The sequence below is a fragment of the Sminthopsis crassicaudata genome, chromosome 6, assembly GCF_048593235.1.
Source record: "Sminthopsis crassicaudata isolate SCR6 chromosome 6, ASM4859323v1, whole genome shotgun sequence".
NCBI lineage: Eukaryota > Metazoa > Chordata > Mammalia > Dasyuromorphia > Dasyuridae > Sminthopsis > Sminthopsis crassicaudata.
Genome location: NC_133622.1, coordinates 146,432,056 through 146,452,439, shown reverse-complemented (window position 1 = coordinate 146,452,439; position 20,384 = coordinate 146,432,056). Strand labels below are relative to the sequence as shown.

General features: G+C 40.4%; 1 protein-coding gene across 1 annotated transcript in view; it reads left to right on the top strand.

Moving 5' to 3' along the window:
• TSPAN5 (tetraspanin 5) overlaps positions 1–15,917 on the top strand; it is a 190,607-nt gene extending 174,690 nt beyond the window's left edge. The window contains exons 4-8 of the mRNA XM_074273059.1: positions 2,399–2,569; positions 4,282–4,407; positions 6,487–6,534; positions 6,664–6,780; positions 13,690–15,917. Of these exons, the coding sequence (XP_074129160.1) occupies positions 2,399–2,569; positions 4,282–4,407; positions 6,487–6,534; positions 6,664–6,780; positions 13,690–13,755 (528 nt within the window). The 3' untranslated portion in view covers positions 13,756–15,917. The remainder of the gene's footprint in view (positions 1–2,398; positions 2,570–4,281; positions 4,408–6,486; positions 6,535–6,663; positions 6,781–13,689) is intronic.
• The last annotated feature ends 4,467 nt before the right edge of the window (positions 15,918–20,384 follow it).

Sequence of the window (20,384 nt, the reverse complement as noted above, 5' to 3'; positions counted from 1 at the left end):
TTTTAGATATTAGAAATGACCCGGTCAGAGAGAGGAGTGATTTACAGAGACGGTTTTTAAAACAAAAAAAGAGGAATTGGAAAAATGACAGAAATTTATTTTGAACATAATTTAATTGGACCAGACAGGTCATCTGATTAGTTAGCTTCTCTTAGATTTTCTTAATCTTATGCCAGACTTCCTTTTCTCCAGGTGATACGTGGTACCTTTTGTTAGCAGAAAGTGCACTGGGAAAGAGGAACTTGTAGTCAGGGATTATCACTTACCCCCCATCTTCCTTAGAGTCCATTACTCAAGTTGGACTTTAGCTCAAGATAAAAAGGGCTTAACCACTAAGACCGGAAAAAAAAAATTAGCAACCTCTGACCAATCTTTCTTTCAGCTGCCAGAAAAGGGAATTTAGCCTCTGGTCAATTCTACTTTCTGCTAGAAAGGGAAATTTAACCTTTGGAAAAACCTTATGAGTATTTTATTCTTCTGAATTATCTGCTATTAAATCTACATGTAATCTAAAGATAAGAGGCCATCTATATTGGTCTGGCTTAGCTTAGGGCTAGTTCTTCCTAAAGAAGGGAGTTTAATCCCCTAATCAAACTAAATATACCAAAATTTTAAAAAAATCATATGTGTAAGGGTATAAAAGAGGAATTATTCTGTGTTCTAGCTAAAAGTATAACTATAAGGAAACTTTTTTTTTCCCTTGACCTTCCTTTTCCTCATGTCAAGATTAGAGATATTACCTGGACTAAATTTCCAGTAACCATGTATGCTGTTGGAGCTAAAATATCTTTATATAAAAATTTGAAAGGATCCATGCACTAACAACTGTGTCTATTGGTATTTTGCTGTCTGTTGACTCAAGTGTCATTGTACATCCCAGGCACTTGAGTCTCTAAAGCTCTTCCCTGGGGAATCCAGACCACAGATTAGGCCCTTAGGGAACCTAAAGGGTTCTGGGCTGTCTTTTTAGACCTGACAAGCATATGTGGAACACAATTGGGTAGGGATTGATATCTAAAGAATGTAACATCCACCTAAAGGAGGGGATCTTATTTTTTGCATTCTGGTGACCCCTTCTTCTAAGACCCCTTCTCCAAATTAAATACTTTTAAATAAATTAAGTAATTTAAGTAAAATATTACTTATAAAAAGCTTATAAAAATAAAATGTCATTTTACTCCTATTCATCATGGGGCCCCTGAAATATATCTACAGACCCGGAGGCCCCATGCTATATTTCCATAAGTTAATCATATTTATCACACATCCCCGCTTTGTCAATTTTGTGAAGTAGGTAGATGATTCTCCTCAGCCACATCTGTTGATCCCATTTGCTGTAAATAAAAGGATAGCTCTTAAGTGTTATTTATGTTTCTTTAACTTGGCTGTTCCAAGACTGTCATTTTTGGGGAGAGACTGTGTTCAGCTGCAGGAGTTGAGACCCCACCTGGACTTACCTGTCCTGGCTGTTGCTGTAACGGTTGGCCCTGTTTCAGCAGCATCAAGCCTGCTTAGAGAAAAAGGGATGTTTGTGCAAAGAGCCGGGTGACCGTACAAGATGGGCTTTTTCTAAGGGACATCATGCAGATTTCCCACTAGGTTTATGGTTTTGAACCTGAGTCAAAATATTCCAAAGGCTTGCTTTTAGTTTACAAGGGCCCCTTCTGACTTTAGAATTCAGAAATGATTCTGCCTTGGAAAAGGATGTTAAAAAGCTGGCCCGGGCCAAGGCTGTCCCCAAAGGGGAGCGGCCAAGGTGCTGATGGCCCTCAGAGGGCCGGGAGGAGTGGATGGCAGTTTGTCTCACCCTGCTCTTCCTAATGCGGGCAGATTATTTTAATGCCATGCTCCCCCTCACCACCTCTCAGGCTGCGTCATTGCCCTCAAATGAACCCACCTGCTATTTCACCCTGTGCAGCAGGTGCTAGGGAAGGATTAAAAATACATCTGAGTCCTCTAAAGAAATATGGAGTCCTGACCACCATTCCAGATGGCAGGAAAGCTCCAATATTAGGATAATCACTGTCTTTTTAATACCAGCGAACATCCTCCAGGTTAGGAATTGGTCATTGTTAAAAGCTCTTGGCAGAAGCATCAATCATGTGAAATCCATTTGGACTTAATTTGGGTATAATGAGTCATTCTTGTTTGCTTTCGGGCTTTGGTTAATTACTGACTGCAGTACCAGTGCACCTAAATGTGATTATGGAATTTTTAAAAAAATCTTTCCAAAATATAATTTTGCTTAATAAATCTCAAGAAACTGATGATTATGTGTTTTAGTGCTGAGTAACATTCCGATATAATGACAAGGCTTTCAAAAGAGAGAAGAGCCAGCCTTGCGACCAAATATGGTGAAAATAGCCATCACAACCATTCTCTCTGTCTTTTGTCTTAGTTTTCTGTCTTCCTGGGAATTATTTTCTTCCTGGAGCTCACTGCTGGGGTTCTGGCATTTGTTTTCAAAGACTGGATCAAAGACCAGCTGTATTTCTTTATAAACAACAACATCAGAGCTTACAGGGATGACATCGATTTACAAAACCTCATAGACTTTACCCAGGAATATGTAAGTTGGAATTCTGTTTCTTTTCACCCTAAACACCTGTTTGAATGGATGTTCCTATTTCACTGCTTTCCCCTCACTATGTTTGCTACGACCCCCTTTCAGGAGCGCAGTTTTTCTGGTCCTCTCACTTGCCCTTCGGCTGTCTCAGGTGGAGTTCTGTCAGATGCTTTCTAACTTGATGTGAAGAGGAAGAAGGGGGGATGGCTGTTTGGAGGAGTGCCTGCAGTGCTAGTTGGTCTCTTCCTATTAGCAGTGAATGACAATCAGCTGCTTGTATTTTTAAAGTTCCACCTGGTGTCTAAAGATAACTTGTTTTTGGCACCTGCTTCCCTGTGCCTCAGATCGTAATTAGGCTGTTGTATAATTGGAAAGCATCCTGGCTTTGAAGTCAGAAGACCTAGACTTGAATCCTGGTCTCTGCAGCTAGCCATGCGAGGGACTTCGGCAGATCACTTTAGGCTTTTTATGACTTTTTTTGTCCATAAAGTGCGGCCATGTCTAAAACAGAGGGATGTTGTAAAGTTTATAGCTAATAGAAATGTATACGAGATAATAAGGTAACAACTTACGTGTAATAAAAGATCTGTTGGGTCTTTGAATAGACCTCCCTTTGCATAAACCATCTGAAACATTTAATCTTGGGCTGTGGACCAGTGACCATTCACTTATTTATTGGATAAAACCCTGGGTAGGCACCAGGATAGAATGAGAAGGGAATCAGGCTCCCCTTGTCCCATGGTGGCCATTATCTCATTTCCTGGTCTCCACTCCCTCACGGAATGAGATAACACTTATAAAAAGGATTTAGCACAGTGCCTGGTATACAGTAGTACTACATAAATGCTTCCTTTCTCCCCTCCCTTTTCTCATATAAGAGAACTGCAGTGTTCTTTCAAATTCCATTATTGTGTACAGTAGGTACTACATAATGCTTCTTCCCTCTCATCCTTTCCTATACAAGGGACTTGTAATATTTGTGTACAGTAGGCACTACATAAATGTTTTCTCCCCTCCCTATACAAGCACCTATATGTTCTTTCCAACTCCATTATTGTGGGCAGTGTCTGCCGTAACTTTTCCATGGTCGGCCGAGCCTTGGTTGTGGACCAGAGCATCCTCTCTCGGTGTCATCGGCTCCTCCCGGACTGGCCCTCCAGTTTAAGGTCGTCTGGCTGAGGGGCGGAGCTCCCCCTTCTGATATTTCCCGATTGGGTTGTCCAGAAGGACCCTCTCAGCCTCCCGGGGCTGGCTGACTTGATGAGACCAACACAGCTCTTTGCCTTAGTTTTGCTTTGGTTGGAGAGCTAATGCCCCCAGGCAGCTCTGGCCCTGAAAACCTTAGCTCCCTCCAGTTGTGTTCTTGACCCTCAAAAGTGGTGGGAGCTGAGCAGGCCCACTAGGAAGAGGACTGGGCATGGTTCCCACCCACCCACCCACCCAGCAGACACAGGCTCTGCTTCAAACTGCTCCAAATTCATCCTGTGAGAGATGTGTTCCCTCTGTGCTGTGAGGCACTTGCTGTGAAACTGCTTTTGTGAGCAGAGACCCGAATCCCTTCGGAGGCTTTTCCATGGGCTGCTTAGGCTCTGTTTGGCCTCCAAGGGCCCTCTGGAGAGCCGGGAGCACCAGCCTGGTGGTTTCAGCACATATGGAGGCAAGTGGGGCGGTTGTCGGTGAGTGAAGAGGTTCTAATTTTCTCCTGTTTGCTCTAGTGGCAGTGCTGTGGGGCTTTTGGAGCGGATGACTGGAACCTAAATATTTACTTCAATTGCACAGATTCCAACGCAAGTCGAGAACGCTGTGGTGTGCCGTTTTCATGTTGCACAAAAGATCCTGCAGTAAGTGGAGAAGCAAAGCCGGCCTTGTCCAAAACGGGAGGGTGGGTGGGTCCCCAGGGGCTCTCCTACTGAAGGCAAAACGCATCTCATCCCCTGATTCTTTACTTCAGTTCAACTCAGTGCACTTAGTGAGCACTTGCTGCATGCAGAGAGCCATCCTTGGACAGTGGGGGATCCAGAGAGGAATTGGACATGTCTGTGACCTCCAAGGGGGGGGGGGGGCAAGTGCACAGATCACTAGAGTCCATGGCAGAAGGGGCCGGGTGTGAGAGAGGGGGCCAGATAGCACCATGGGGGCCAGAGAAAGGGAAGGTGAAATCATAAAGTGTGAGGGATCAAGGAAGGCTTATTAGAGAGGGTGGATGGGCCCCTTCCTCAGTTATGTCAGTTGGGTGGTGCAGGGGGGTAGAGCTTGGAGTCAGAAAGACCCAAGTTCAAATTGTACCTTATACATAAAAAAATAATGTGTGTGTGTGTGTGTGTGTGTGTGTGTGTGTGTATACACACACACATATACATATATATATACCCACACATACATTCATATACTCATATACATTTATATATACACACACCTTTTACATAAATATATACACATATCCACATTTATTCACATGCATTCAAATATACATATATACATTTATACACACCTTATACATATACACACATACATACATTTATGTACACGCACCTTTTACATAAATATGTATACACATATCCACTTTTCTATACATACACTTATAGACATTTATGCATTTATACACACATATACACACACATCTTATACATAAATACACACACACTGTGATCCTGGGCTAATCATGTAGCCCCTCTTAGCCTCATTTCCTCATTTATAAAATGGGAATAGTAATAGCCCTACATAGCAGGATTGTTGTGAGGCTCAAATGCGAGTGTACACACACACACACACACACACACACACACACACACACTGCAGATCATAAATGCAGTTGTTTTTATGTTCGTCTCCCAAGATGATAATAAAACTAGTGGTAGATGGGAATCTAATAAGAGAATTTGTTGTGTGGTGATTGGAAGGTGGACGGGTCACTGTTCTGGGGAGAGGTGGGCTAAGAGAATACTAGTATTCATTCTATAAATATACAGTAAGATTCTCTTATGAGACGCTTTCCTTTTATTGGGGTTTTGGATCCCGGGCTCACCGTGCCGTATCATGCAGTTTTCTCATCATCTCCTTATAAGAAGGATTCTCTTTTGTCCCTGATGCCTGATGCAGCCACCTGCAGTTGGAGCATTTGTTGTGGTGGTGCCCTTTCCTTGTTCCTCATAGGCTTTTGTTTCTTGTTTTGATTAATTCAGAGAATTATGATCTTTTAGAGTTGGAAGGGGCAGAATTCCTAATAAAATATAATGTAACATAACATAACAATATAACATATAATACAATGTAATGTAATATGTTATATAATAAATGATTATCAAGCTTAGACTTTAGCCTTCTAAATAAGGGAGACCCACCTTTTTCCAGGGAGCAGCCCATCCTCCTTTAGAGCAGTTCAAATTATTTAGGAGATTTACCCAGCATCCAGGTCCAAGATGACTTTTTTGCTCCTACCTTTTCCTTATCTTTCCTTTCACACCTTCCCCACCAAGTCTCACCTTAGTGCTGGTGTTAATGTTGGTGTTGACCTGATTGTTAAATTGTCAGCATGAGCATTTACACCTCAGAAATAGCTACACGTTTTTATTTATGGTTTAATTTGATTGTTTATGAAAGTGATAGAGAAAAAGTTAATAATGCAAATTCAGTGTAAATTTGTATCCCAGCCCTCAGAACGCCAGTTGTTAAATCTTTGCCAGATAAACTTTTTAACTCTTTAGCAGATCTTTGAGTAAAAAATATTTTTTTGATCTTCCCTTATGGAAAAAGCCAGCATGTGGGTAGCTGTAGAGCCGATGGAGTGATTTTCCCTTCCAGCCACAATTTCACGTGATCCTAATAGCTCCCCCAGCTCTTTAACCAAACCATCATCAGTGCCTGTGTTTGGTGGTGACCCTGTAACAAGGAGAAACTTCTCTGTTTGCTTTTCCCATCAGGAAGATGTCATCAACACTCAATGTGGATATGACGCTAGGCAAAAACCAGTAAGTAGAATTCCTTGTTCCTGCCTAACACAAAGCCTCTTTTATTATTTATTTATTTATTTATATTTTTTTAAACAATTGGATTTTGGAACCAGCAGAGTGACCTTCTCCTCTCTGTCTTTTGTGCAGGAGGTGGATCAGCAGATTGTAATCTACACAAAAGGCTGCGTGCCCCAGTTTGAGAAGTGGTTACAAGACAACTTAACCATAGTGGCTGGTATTTTCATAGGCATTGCATTGCTTCAGGTAAGTAAGACCTTACTTGCCAAGGGTGGTCGTCCCGTTGAAATGAAGCACTCTACCTTCCAGTTATGTATCTCTTCACGAGCTTCTAGGTTTTGATAATCGCTAGAAAGTTAAGTGACTTTCTCGTGATTGCATAGCTAGTTAAATGTCAGAGGCAGATTTGCTGTTACTTTCATAGTACCTTTCATTTTGAATTAACTCATGGAAGTCTTTTCAGGTTTTTCTGAGAGCAACCTTCTCATCATTTCTTTTAGCATAACATCATAATCACATACTACAGTTGTCAGCATTCTCCAATTGATGGGCATCTTCTCAATTTCCAATTCTTTGCTGGCAGAAAAGCTATAAACATGTTTGTATATATAGCTCCTTTTCCTTTTATAAATTACTCTTTTGGGATAGAGACGTAGTGCTGATATTGCTAGGTCAAAAGATATGCGTGGTTTTTATAGTCCTGGACATAGTTCCAAATGAATGGTTGAATCAGTTCAAAACTCTGCCAGCATTGCATTTTTCCTAAATCCCTTCCATCATTTGTCATTTTCCTTTTCTGTCCTATTAGCCAATCTAATGGAGATACCTCTAAATTGTTTTAATTTGCATTTCTTCAATCAATAGTGAGTTAAAGCATTTTTTTCATATGGTTATAGATAGCTTTGACTGCTTCATCTGAAAACTGTTCATAGCTTTTTATTATTTATCAACTGGAGAATGGCCATCATTTTTTATAAATTTACCTCAATTCTCTTATGTTTGAGAAATAAGGCCTTTATCATAGAGACTTGCTTCAATATTTTTTTCAGTTATGTTTTCCAACTGTATTTTCTTCCATCCTTCTCCTCTTACCTGTTTATTCTATTTTCTTTCTCTTTTCACACTGAACTCAACAATGCTTTGCTTTTAACTATTCCTTCCCTCAAAATGTCTTCCCTTCTACCACCCCTTCTCCTTCTCCTTTCCCTCTTACTTTCCTGTAGGGTGAGATAAATTTCTAAAGCAATTCAATGTGTTCATTATTCCCTCTCCAAACCAATTCTGATACCAAGTAAGATTGACTCACTCCCTGTTATCTCTCCCTTTCCTCTCTCCATTGTAAAAACTTTTTTTTGTCTCTTCTATGTGAAATAATTTACTCCATTCTACCTCTCCCTTTCTTTCTCCCAATATAGTCCTTTCTCATCTCTTCTCTCATCTAATTTTTTTTACTATTACCCCCTTCACATTTTTATTAATTGTTTTATTTTTTCTGATTACATATGTAAATTAGCTTTTTAAACATACATTTCTTTATGAATCATGTTGTGAGAGAAAAATTAAAACAAAAGGGAAAAACCACAGGAGGGAAAAAACCAACAGAAAAAAAGAAGTGAATATAGCATGTATTGATTTACATTCAATCTCCATAGTTCTTTTTCTGGATGCAAATGGCATTTTCTATCAGAGTTTTTTGGGATTGCCTTAGATCACTGAAGCACTGAGAAAAACCAAATCTTTCATAGTTGATCATCACACATTCTTGTTGTTATTGTGCACAATGTATTCCTGGTTCTGCTTGTTTCATTCAGCATCAGTTCATGTATATCTTTCCAGGCCTTTCTAAAAATCAGCTTGTTCATCATTTTTTATAGAACAATAATATTCTATTACCTTTATATATCAACCCTTCATATTCAATTCACACTTGTAGCCTCTGTCTATATATATTCTAACTGGCCTAAGACTGAGAAAGTTCTTATGAATTTCAAGTATCATCTTCCCAAGTAGGAATGTAAACAGCTTAATCTTATTAAGTCCCTTATGATTTCTTTTCCTTTTTATGCTTCTCTTAAGTTTTGTATTTGAAAGCCAACTATTTTATTCAACTCTGGTCTTTTCATCAAGAATGCTTGAAAATCTTTTATTTCATTGAATGTTAATTTTTTTCCTTAAAAATTATACTTAGACTTACATGAACTGATGCTAAGTGAAATGAGCAGAACCAGGAGACCATTATTCATGGCAACAAGATTATATGATGATCAACTCTAACGGATGTGGCTCTTTTCAACAATGAGATGATTCAGGCGGTTCCAATGATCTTGTGCTGAAGAGAGCCATCTACACCCAGAGAGAGGACTGTGAGGACTGAGTGTGGCTCACAACATAGCATTCTCACTCTTTTTGTTGTTGTTTGCTTGCATTTTGTTTTCTTTCCCTTCTTGATCTGATTTTTCTTGTGCAGCAAGATATCTGTATAAATATGTATACATATATTGGGATTTAATATGTATTGGACTACCTGCCATCTAGGGGGAAGAGGGATAATTTGGAAAGAAGGCTTTGCAGGGGACAGTGTTTAAAAATTACCCATCATATGTTTTGCAAATTAAAAGCTTTAATTAAAAAAAAGAATTATACTCAGTTTTGCAGGGTAGGTGATTCTTGATTATAATCTTAGGTTCATTTGCCTTCCAGAATATTATATTCCAAGTCCTCTGATTCTTTAATGTAGAAGATGCTAAATCTTGTGTTATCTTTATTGTAGTTCCATTATACTTGAGTTGTTTCTTTCTGGATGCTTATAGTATTTTCTCCTTGTCTTGGGAGCTCCAAAATTTGGCTATAATATTCCTGAGAGTTTTCATTTTGGAATCTCTTTCAGGAGATGATCAATGGATTCCTTCAGAGTCTATTTTACCCTCTGGTTCAAGAATATCAGGGCAGTTTTCCTTGTTAATTTCTTGAGAGATGATGCCCAGGCTCTTTTTTTGATCATGGCTTTCAAATAATTTTTAAATTATCTCTCCTGGATCTATTTTCCAGTTAAGTTGTTTTTTTTCTTTTGTTTTCTGTTTCCTAATTTCTCATAAAGTCATTAGCTCCATTTGCTCAATTTTAATTTTTAAGGAATTATTTTCTTTAGTGAATTTTTGGACTTTACTATCTGACCTAGTCTGTTTTTTAAGGTAGTTTTTGTGTAGTGTGTGAGTGTTTCCTTTACCAAGCTCTTGACTTGTTTTTTATGATTTTCTTTTACCACTCCCATTGGTCTTCCCATTTTTCTTCTATCTTCTTACTTTATTTTCAAAATTGTTTTTGAGTTCTGTGGCCTGAGACCAATTTATATTTTTCTTGAAGGCTTTGGATGTAGGAGCATCCTAAGTATATTCTACCTCTTCAAGTAGATTTCTACTTTGTTTGAAGTAGGAACTTCTTTTGTTCTGGCAGAATCTTTGATAGTCCAGGATCAAAAATATATCCCAATAAGGCTTTGGAAGAGGACTTTAGTGGAACCTTAAGAGTGAGTTTAATGATAGCCATTATCCTTGGAACACTCTTAATAATATTCTGAAATCCTTTTCACTGATTGGTTGAAGAGTGAATCATCTTCCATAGATCCTTGGAATATTAAAGTGTCCCCTCACCACTCTGCTCCTGTCCTCTGATCTGATGGACCTTCTGCTGCCTGGTCATCAGAAATCTTGATACAGTGGCTATAATATGTTAATAGATTCACTACAGGCCTTGTCTGAATTGGAGAATTAAGTCTCATTAGGATGTTGCTTGTTAACTCAAACATATAAAAAGTCCTATGGGAACCTTAATAGAAATGATAGGTTTTGGTATACAGGAAATTTTTAAAAATACATTCACCAAATTAAACTTCAGGTATAAATTAATTTGAATCCATAGATCAATGTCAAGAAGTGATGATAGAGTTATTATCTGCAATATTTTCCTGGTTTGTTGTAATTACTGTCTGTATAGTCAAAATTTTTCCCAGTGATAGAAGGGCTTCAATATTTGCTAGTAATGTTAAAATTACTTTTTTTTTAAATCACAGGCTCAAGAAAACACATTTCAATGTACATAGGGTTTTGTTTTTTTAAATATCTATTTCAGCTAGATGGCACAGTGGATAGAGCACCAGCCCTGAAGTCAGGAGGACCTGAGTTCAAATCTGCTCTCAGACATTTAACACTTCCTGGCTGTGTGACCCTGGGCAAGTCACTTAACCCCAATTGCCTTAGCAAAAGAAAAAAAAATTAACAGAATAATGAAGCAGTTATAATCACGTAGGTCCCTTTTGTATTTTTTGGGGGTACCATATATTTTAAGAAAATGGTTAATGAATTTTTAATCACTATCTACTAGCGTTTTCCATCACCATCCCCTCCTTGCTCCTATTGAAACCCTGACTTACAACAATCAATGGCCATGTTTGAAAAGCATCATTCTGAATTCAGCCACCTTTTTTCCAAGATGTGAGATATGATTCGTTATCAGTCTTTGGAAGTCATTTGTTGCTGTTCTAATGATAATTCCGAGGTTTTTCTAAGTTGTCTGATTTCCTATTCCATTAGTATCATCATACAAATTATTCTTCTTTTCTTACTTCAATATGTACCAGTTTGCTCACCTTGCTTCATTTTTCTGAATTCCTCATTCCTTTTTTCTTATGTAGTAATAACATTCCATTACCTCCCTGTAACTGGAGCCAGAAATTATATAACAGCTAATGTTTGCTTTAATGTCGACAAAGACTTTTATAAAATCATACTTTATCCTCCAGATAACCCTCTGAGGTCCCTTATTTTATAGATAAAGAAACAGAGGTTAAATGGTTTGCTTAGGATTGGTCACCTAGCGAGAGCCTGAGGTAGTATTTGGACTATGTATGGGGATATTTGGTCAATAGCTATACTATCTTGTTGAATATTGAAAGGTGGCCAAGATCACACCCCTCCTAAATACTTGAGTTGATTCCACTCCAAGTGTTTTCACTGCAAGTCCAGCTTTCTTTCTTACCTAATATAGATAGAAGTATTTTGGATGGTCAATCGAATTAAATTTCCCCTGCAAAGGCAGTTAACTGAATAAACTTACTGTGTCTGATACATCAGATGTATTTTTTTTTTTTTTTTGCTCTGAGGTAAAATCTTTCCAAAATAACCAGTGTGTATTTTAATTGTGCATATAAGGCCAAATTAATCAATCAATCAAAATTAAAATTAAAATTGAGTTTTCAAAGAACTAACTGGTATGAATGTGAGTTATTCAGTATAATTTCCCCAAACTCACTCTTAAAGTAAAATCCCTCTTAGTTTAAAAGATTCTTGGAACATAGAGGCATTATATGGTATTCTGGGAGGAACCCTAGTTATGGATTTCAGGGATTTGGATTCAAATAAAGCTGCTGTGTAACCTTGGCAAATCACTTACTTTCTTAGGCCTCAGTTTCCCTCTTTGTAAAATGAGATTATTGGATTAGATGCCTGTAAATATCTAAGCCCATAACACACCGGGCAAAAAATGAAGCTTTCAATAGTTTAGTACTTTTTGAGACTTCTTTCTGAGTCTCATTTTATTTACCTGTATAACAAAGAGGCTGAAGTAGTTGATTTTTTTCCAGCTACAGTGTTCCATAATATATGATGTTTGAGTTCCTTCCTAACTCAGGGACTTTCCAAGTTAGCATCTTTAATCATTAAACAATTCTGGAAGCATATTATTAATGATAACAGCATAAATAATAATCATAATAGCATTTATATAGCACATATTTATATAAGCTCTGCAGAGTGCTGTTATATGAGGTAACATATCTCATTTAATCCAAAGTTTGATGTTCCTGTTTGAAGAGGTGTGTGTGTGTGTGTGTGTGTGTGTCTTTCTGTCCATTTTTATTGTAAAAGTCAACATTAGCTTCTTTTTGTTTTTGTTTTTTAATTAGCATTTTCCCCTCTCCCCCCATTTCTCCCTCACCCCACCCCGAAAGAACAAAAGAAAAAAAACGTAATAAATATTAAAAAAAATAAATTTTCACCTGAAAATGTGTCTTCAGCAAGTTTATCGCATCACTTCCCTGAAGCTAGGTAGTGTTTTTCATCATTGGCTCAATGACTTTGCTTTCTCCTTATTGGGGGCTTAAAGTTAATACAGGGAGCTCCTGTCTCTAAAGCTGGTCATGATAGAACTGTAATTTTCTTGACCTGGATGTGAAAGATTTTACTTTTTAAATTTTTTTACTGTCTTTTTATTTTCATTATATTTTCATTTCATACATAGATAGTTTTCATTGTTCACTCTTGCAAATCTTGTGTTCCAAATTTTTACCTCCCTTCCCCCCTCCCCTCCCCTAAATGGCAGATAATCCAATATAGGTTAAACATGTGCGATTCTTCTATATATATTTCCACAATTGTCATGCTACACAAGAAAAATCAGATCAAGAAGGGAAAAAATGAGAAAGAAAACAAAAAGCAAACAACAACAAAAACAAGTGAAAATCCTATGTTGTGGTCCACATTCAGTTCCCACTGTTCTCTCTGGGTGCAGATGGCTAAGATTTTACTTTTAAAAGGGAGTTTTAAATGAAAGAATTTTTTTAAAAAAGCCCCAGCCTGGAGGGAATTATGTGAACTGATACAAGTGAAATGAGCAGAAGCAAGAGATCGCTATACACGGCAATGATAAAATTGTTTGATGATCAGTTCTGATGGACGTGGCTCTCTTCAACAATGAGGTGATTTAAACCAGTTCCAGTTGTTCAGTGATGAAGAGCACCATCTACACCCAGAGAGAGAACTGTGGGAACTGTGGACCACAACATAGCATTCTCACACCATTTTGTTGTTGAATGTTATTTTCTCTTTTTTCCCTTTTTGATCTGATTTTTCTTGTGCAGAAAGATAATTGTATAAATATATATACATATATTGGATTTAACATGTTTAATATATACTGAATTACTTGCCATCTAGGAAAGGGGATGGGGGAAAGGAGAAGGAAGTTGGAATATTAGGTTTTGCAAGGGTCAGTGGTGAAAAATTATCCGTGCATATGTTTTTGAAAATAAAAAGCAAAAAAAATAAGCCCCAGGAAACCCGCAGGCTTCCTCTGATGCTTCTGTTCCTTCTTTCCCTCCAGATTTTTGGGATATGTCTAGCCCAGAATTTGGTTAGTGACATCGAAGCCGTCAGGGCCAGCTGGTAGAAGCGCTGGATGAAGTGACTGCTCTAAGACACTGGACCCCCGAGACCTTCCCCCGCCTCCAGCCCGCCGTGCCGACGAGCCCCAGCTCCACGGATGATGCTTGCGGGCTTCAGTCCCAAAGGCTGGTATTGCCGCGAAACTGCTCCTGGGGGGGTGAACCCAGGGAGGCTTATCAGGACCTGCTGCTCACCGACAGATTTCAATTTTTTTTTTTTTAATGACCCATTTGAAAGCTGTTGAACCGTGCATCTACTGTAGCCATGGTTTGTGAACAGTTGGATGCTTACCAGAAAGGAAACTCCAACAGATGTGCGTAAATTGGAACAGAATTACCTGGTGATCTGTGGAAGAGGCTGTTTTCCTCTCCCTGTGTTCCTGGAGGGCTGTCAGAGGTGGCAGAGGGAGTTTTGTGTCCGCATCATACCCAGGAGGGACTTCTGTCCTCAGTGGAAAGGAACTGCTCTCTTTTCTAAAATGAAACCCATTGATTGGGGGCAAAAATATTTGTCTTTCCTCTCCCACTATAAATGTTAAGAAATTCTAAGAACCAAGAAGAAAAGAACTTGGGACTCTTAAGTGTCTTGCTCCAGAATTTGTAACTCATGAGAAGCACCGCCGCCCGCCGATCCAGGTTCTTCCCCTTTGCCAGGGAAGGGAACCAATATGACATCTGCACTGAGCCAATGAGTGGAGGACTTCAGGGTGCCGTATCTTAGCCGAGCAATTTTCCTAAGCAAGCCTGGGGTTTATTTCAGATGGAAATAGGAGAAGAAAGTGCATTAAATGAAATGGTATTACCCAGTGTTCCCCTTCCCTTCCCCCCCAAAAAAGTCAGTTGCTGTGTTCTTTGGAAATTTTTGGAATACTCTTTTTGGGGGGATTAGCGGGCTAAGGCTTTGATACAAATCTTTTACATTTTCCTTTAAAAGAGTTTTTCAGCTAAAACGTTGACTTTTCCTTTTTAATGATTCTTACCTGCATGAATTGTGACTTGAGATCCACCAGCCATTCCTCCCTCCCTAATGTCCCAGAAATATTTCAAACTGTAATTTGGTCAGAACTGACCTTTTTTCTTTGTTTCTTTTTTGTTTTTTAAGTGCATGGCTGTGGGAAGTTCTGGCTTGTTCCCTGCATCCTTGAGGGGAAGGGATCAGCCTTGACACATGAAATGCTTCCAGGAACTCAGCCCCACTGTCCCAGGGGTCTTTTCTCATGACCCCTCCCCCCTCAGCTCCTTCCTTCCTTCCCCCAAATGGAATAAATGCCAACGGGAAGCAGCCCCAACAGCTCAAAAGGCTTGTCTCCCTTTTTTTTTCCAACGGAAAAGAAAGAAATCGTGTGGGTGGTCTCCGGTTACCTCCGTCCTCCTCCAGGAGACTTAACAGCTAGAATGATAATGAAGCACAAGTGTCAGGAGCCAGGACCGCTGTCTGCGCTGGGAGGAAGGGCCCTTTGACACTGTCTTGGTGCTGCCATCCCAACATGCCCTAGTGCCAGTAAGAAGGCCTGAGAGAGCCTCCCAGTTTCCTCCAGAAAGTGTCTGTCGGGGCATTTCTCCCCTGGGCAGCAGGGAGGCTACAGGTGCCAGGGGGCTGATTCTCTCCTAGCGCGCCATCGTCATTCCGGCCCGCCTATGGCCGGGGCACTTTGGAGAGAGGTTGAGCGTATTTTTCTATTTTGCACCATCTTCCCTCTCCTTCCCTGTCCCAGTCCTGGGGATGATCAATTTTTGAAATGCTCACACAAAAAGAGGAAGAAAATAACGCCGTCTACAAACTTCTAAATGATGATCTGTTCCATATTTGGGTGTGTGTGGGTGTGCATGTGTGTATGTGTCTGTCTGTACTTGTATAGTTAGAAATGCTCATTCCGTGTCCCGGTGATAGACCCTGACCTTAGTCCATCTCCGCCCCCAAATCACAATTTAGTCGCATCTTCCCCTGGCGCTCAAGACTTGAGTCTCCAAGTTGCACTTTTGCCTTTTTTCCCATTAATTACCTCATGAACGCCATCTGATCTTTAGACTCATCGTCAGGCAACAGGCCTCCCCTTCAGTGAATGCAGCAAGTCCACGTGAGCTTCATTTTTTAAATCACTCATTCTTTTTTACTCAGAAAGTGTTTGTAATAAAGATCGTCCTTAATAAACCTGATTCCACCTTTCCACAGCGTTATGTTTTTCTTCTCCACGTTCCCTGGGAGGCTGAAGGGCTTCCTCCTTCACTCTCTCTAAGGGTGGGCTCCACGCCGCCCACTGCCCTTGGAAGGAGAGCTGGAGCCCGGGATCCCGATCAAGGTGGGCCATGGCGGACCTGGCGCCACGAGTCACTAACTACCAGGACTCTTTCACTGCGGCTGGAAAGGAGTAATTGAAACTAATCAGTTCGGCTTTAATTTTCTGGAGAATTTAAAGCCTTTTGCCGCTGTGAGCATCCCAGTTAAAACAGCCTTTCTTACTGGTCCATAGCGCTGAGGGACTTAGCCCCTCGCATAATCGGGAGCGACGAATCCCACTTGCTGTGCCATGGTTACATTCTTTCTATCTACTGTTAATCAATGATTATTCTTTAGCATTCCCAAGAAGCATGTGGCTTGGTGAATAGAGAGCTGGCCTCCCACCCAGATTGGCTGGGTGACTCTCTCAAGACCAAAAAGGTGATGACCTCCATTTCTAAAAGAATTGTGCTCCTAGAGGACCAGTCCCTATCCCTATTTAGACGGGCCTTTCCCCCACTCCAGCATATCCTAACCACGCCTTCCCAAAAATCTCTGAGCGGTAGGTCCGAGGACTTTTTCTTGATATGCAAATATACGCATTTACATTATCTGAGGCTTGGGATGGAAATGTTTTAGGGCCCAGCTTAGTTTTACTCTGTCTTATATACATCTGCCCAGACCCTGTTTCCAGCCACAATGAATGGAAGCCCTATGAAGTCTATGGCCGGAAACAATAGGAATACTGAGTGCTGGTGACCTAAAATGCCCCTTTCAGCTCTTTGATTTTAGATTTCATTTGGAGGACCCCTTCTCTAGGGAAATCCTATTTAGGTCTCTGAAGAAGAGCTGGGCACTTCTCCATGAAAAGTGGCCAGTTTGAATTTCATTTCTGGCAACCTCTGCGGCTACAGAGAGGGGGCGGGGTGGGAGGTATTTGTTTCCAAACCCTTTCTCCGCTGGTGGGAAGCCAAGTGCTTTGGGCCACAGGGGCAGTGCGCTGCGCGTTGGTCTTTTCCATGGTCATAAAGGGGAAAAAATCTGCAGATGAACAATCAATGCGGCAGTTGGATCCTGGAGAGCGGAGAGGACTTTTGATGCTCAGGGAGAGGCGGGCAATAGATTCCTTCAAATCGATAGCCAGGCTCTAGTTGCCCATCCTTCCCCTCTCTAGTTGGCAGGTTTTCTTGCTTGCTGATCCAATAAGACCTTTAGAAAGCCTGATTTAAGGAGCTCAGAAAATCAAAAATCATTTAAAGGCATTTCCTTGCATTCGTTTCCTTACGGTAGTCTCGACTCTGACGGAATAATGAGTTTTTTATTGCTAGTTTAGTACTCGGTGCTTTGTGGGAAAAGGCCTTTCTCAGTACTTGATGAGCTAGCCTTGCAAGCTCAGTCCCAAGCCATATTCCTCAAGAGAACCGACAGCAGCCATTGAAGTGAATCAGAAGAACGAGCCAGGAGATTTCTCCTCCGTGTCAGGAAACTTGGCAAAATGGGACAAAATTGCTCTTCATCCAGCTGCGTCCTGAGAAGGCCCAGAATTTGGCTCCCTCCCCGATGATCTGGATGGAACAGGATGAGGTCCCTTCTGAGCTTTTATTGAGCAACTGAGTTGGATCAGAAATGCTTTATTATCCTGCCCTCTAGTGCCCACCGTGGAGAATTACAGGGGACTGAGCTAAAACCACTACTAGAGATGTGACCGTCATTGGGTCAAAGCTCCAGGGGGACTAGGGTTTGGAGCTTGGGGAAGCATTAATGTGAGTCTCAGAGAAACTCTTGGTCACTCTACTCTGAGAGTCTCTCTTAAGAGCAGATCTGGGCTTCCTGTTGCCTTTTTTGGGTAATGTTAAAAATGTTTTAGAAAAAGCCATCAGCTCTTTCACTGGGTCTTTGGACCAGCTGTGCTTCCCGCTGTTGCTGCTGCTTGTTGGGAGTTCATTAGGCCCCCAACTAGTATGTTCCTCAAGGCCTCCCCCATCTCCTTTCCCTTCCTCTTCAGTACCTTAATTTGTGATTGCATTAATTAACTTGCAGCACTTTACAAATGAGGTTCCATTAAGACTGCTTGTAGGCTTTTGAGTCAGGAGTTGGATGGCTCGGCTCTGGCATAGACTAGTTTGTGCCATCTTGGACCAATCACTTTATCAGTTTCCTCATCTGTTTAAAAAAAGTTCTAGTAAGGACCTACCCCACAGGGTTGTGAGGAAAGAGCTCTCTAAGCTTTCAAGTGCTTTTAAAATCTGACTGGTTCCTACCTATTGGCTTCTGATGTTTCTTAAGGAAAAATCAGAAGATGGATCTGCTCCCCCAGGGTGGGGTACCTACATGATGCCCAGCATGGAAAAGTATCAATTCTCTCCCTTCAAAAACCACACACACCATTTTAGCTGGGATTGGTGAAGGGGTCCAGGACTAAGAGAAATTTGTGGAGGGGATTGAATGTACTAAATTAAGGCAGATTTTAACTGTTTTCCTTTACCAATCAACAATGCTTGTAGAAGAGTGGTGGGTCCTGCATTTTCTTCTATAGTTTTTTTTATAGTTTTATTTTGCTATCACCTGTATTTTCCAAAATTCCCCTTCCCTCTAATGAAGAAGAAAAAGGAAGGGGAAAGAACAATCTGGCAACTCTAACCCACATGACAAGAATGTGTCATTTTATGTAGTGCTCTGCACCCACAATGTCCCCCGCTTCTTTTCCATTTGCAGCTGAAAAAAAATTGTTTTGAATACTGGGACAAGATCTCATCATTTCTTTCCAGGACTTGGTGTAACAGTGTCCTAATTGGTCTCTGATACAACCTTTCCACAGCTGGCATCCATTTATTTCTGCATAGGTCTGACTGTCCACTCTCCTGTTCAAAGCCTTCATGAGATACGGGATCTCCTGGCATTTAAAATCCTCCCCAGCCTGCAGCAGCCTTCCTTTTCAATCTCATGTCCCATTGCTGCTCCTCACAAATTCTTCCTTTTGGCAATGATTTGCAGTTCCCCAGGATTACCTTTCTAAAGCTTATGCCTGCATTCTTAAAAGTTGCCCCCCTTCCCGCAGTATACCCCAATTACATTTCCACTTGTTGAAATACTAACCTTCGCTCAAGGTCAAGCTCAGGTGCCATCTCCTCCAGGAAAACTTCTTTGATCTCAGAAAGACCTCCCTCCCTCCCTCCCTTTCCCCCTTCTTTCCTCCCTCCCTCCTTTTTCCCCTTCTTTCCTCCTTCCCTTCCTTCCCACCTTCCTTTTCTCCTTCATTTCTTCCCTTTCCTTCCCTTCCTTCTTTTCTTCATCTCTTTCCTTTTTTTTAATAGCACTCTGTATGAATTTTATCCCATTCTTTCATACATACATGTGCATGTGTCTTCTTCCTATTAGACGATAAACATAGAGAGCAAAGCTTATGTTCTCTTCACTTTTGTATACCCCATTTAATAAAGTATGTTAAATGCATTTGAATATGTTGAATATATCCTCTGATTGTTGCTCTAATTTTGTGAATTTGTAAAATGAATTGTGAAAGCAACAAGGTGATTTGGAGGGTACTGTTAAAAGGATTAGTGTGTGCTGGAATCTTGGGAAGGTGACCAGTTGGCTGTCTTTAGTGGAAGGCAGTGAAAGTGGTCAGAAGGCTAAGTTCAGACATAAACCAGTGGAATTATTAGATTATATGTGTTATGGTATCCTCTGTGATTTAAATGGATGGAATGAAACCTTATGGAGAAGGCCATGTTCAAACTGCTTCTTACTATTCATTTCAAATAATCAGAAAATGGTCTTGATGCCATTTGTGAGGTTTTTTTGAAGGGGACTTCCTAAGGAATGTTTTATTAAATTTTTGATGGAAATCATTTGAATCGTTGTGCAGTATTCTGTATTCACTTGAAGTAAATCATTTTATATGCAATTTGTTAGCAACTGAAAATTTTATAAATAAAATGGTCAAATATTCTAATGGTGAATGCTTTCTTTTGTACAGTGAGAGGATGTATCTTGTGCCCAATACCACATTATGAGCTTTGAAGGATACAGGAGAAAGCTAAGATTTGGTCCCTATTCTCAAAGAGACACACCTGAAACAATGGAGAAAATTACCGAACAGTTCTGAAATGATGCAGTCTAGATTTGAGTTCCAAGAAGGGAAAGATGGGGGAGGCTGGGAGAATCCAGGAAGGCTTCAGAGGAGGAGGAGTGAATTGGACTTTTTAAAAGATTACTCAGCAGTGGGAAAGAAGACAATTTTGGGAAGGTGGGTAGGGGATCCAGACTGAGCACAAGCACAGAAATGAACATTTGGAGGGCAGCAGGATTAGGCCAGCCAGAATGGAGCTGAGGCAGATGTGGAGAGTAGGTATGATTACAGAGAGGTGTTTTGAATTAATGTGGAAGGAGAATTTTTTGAGAATAAGGCAATGG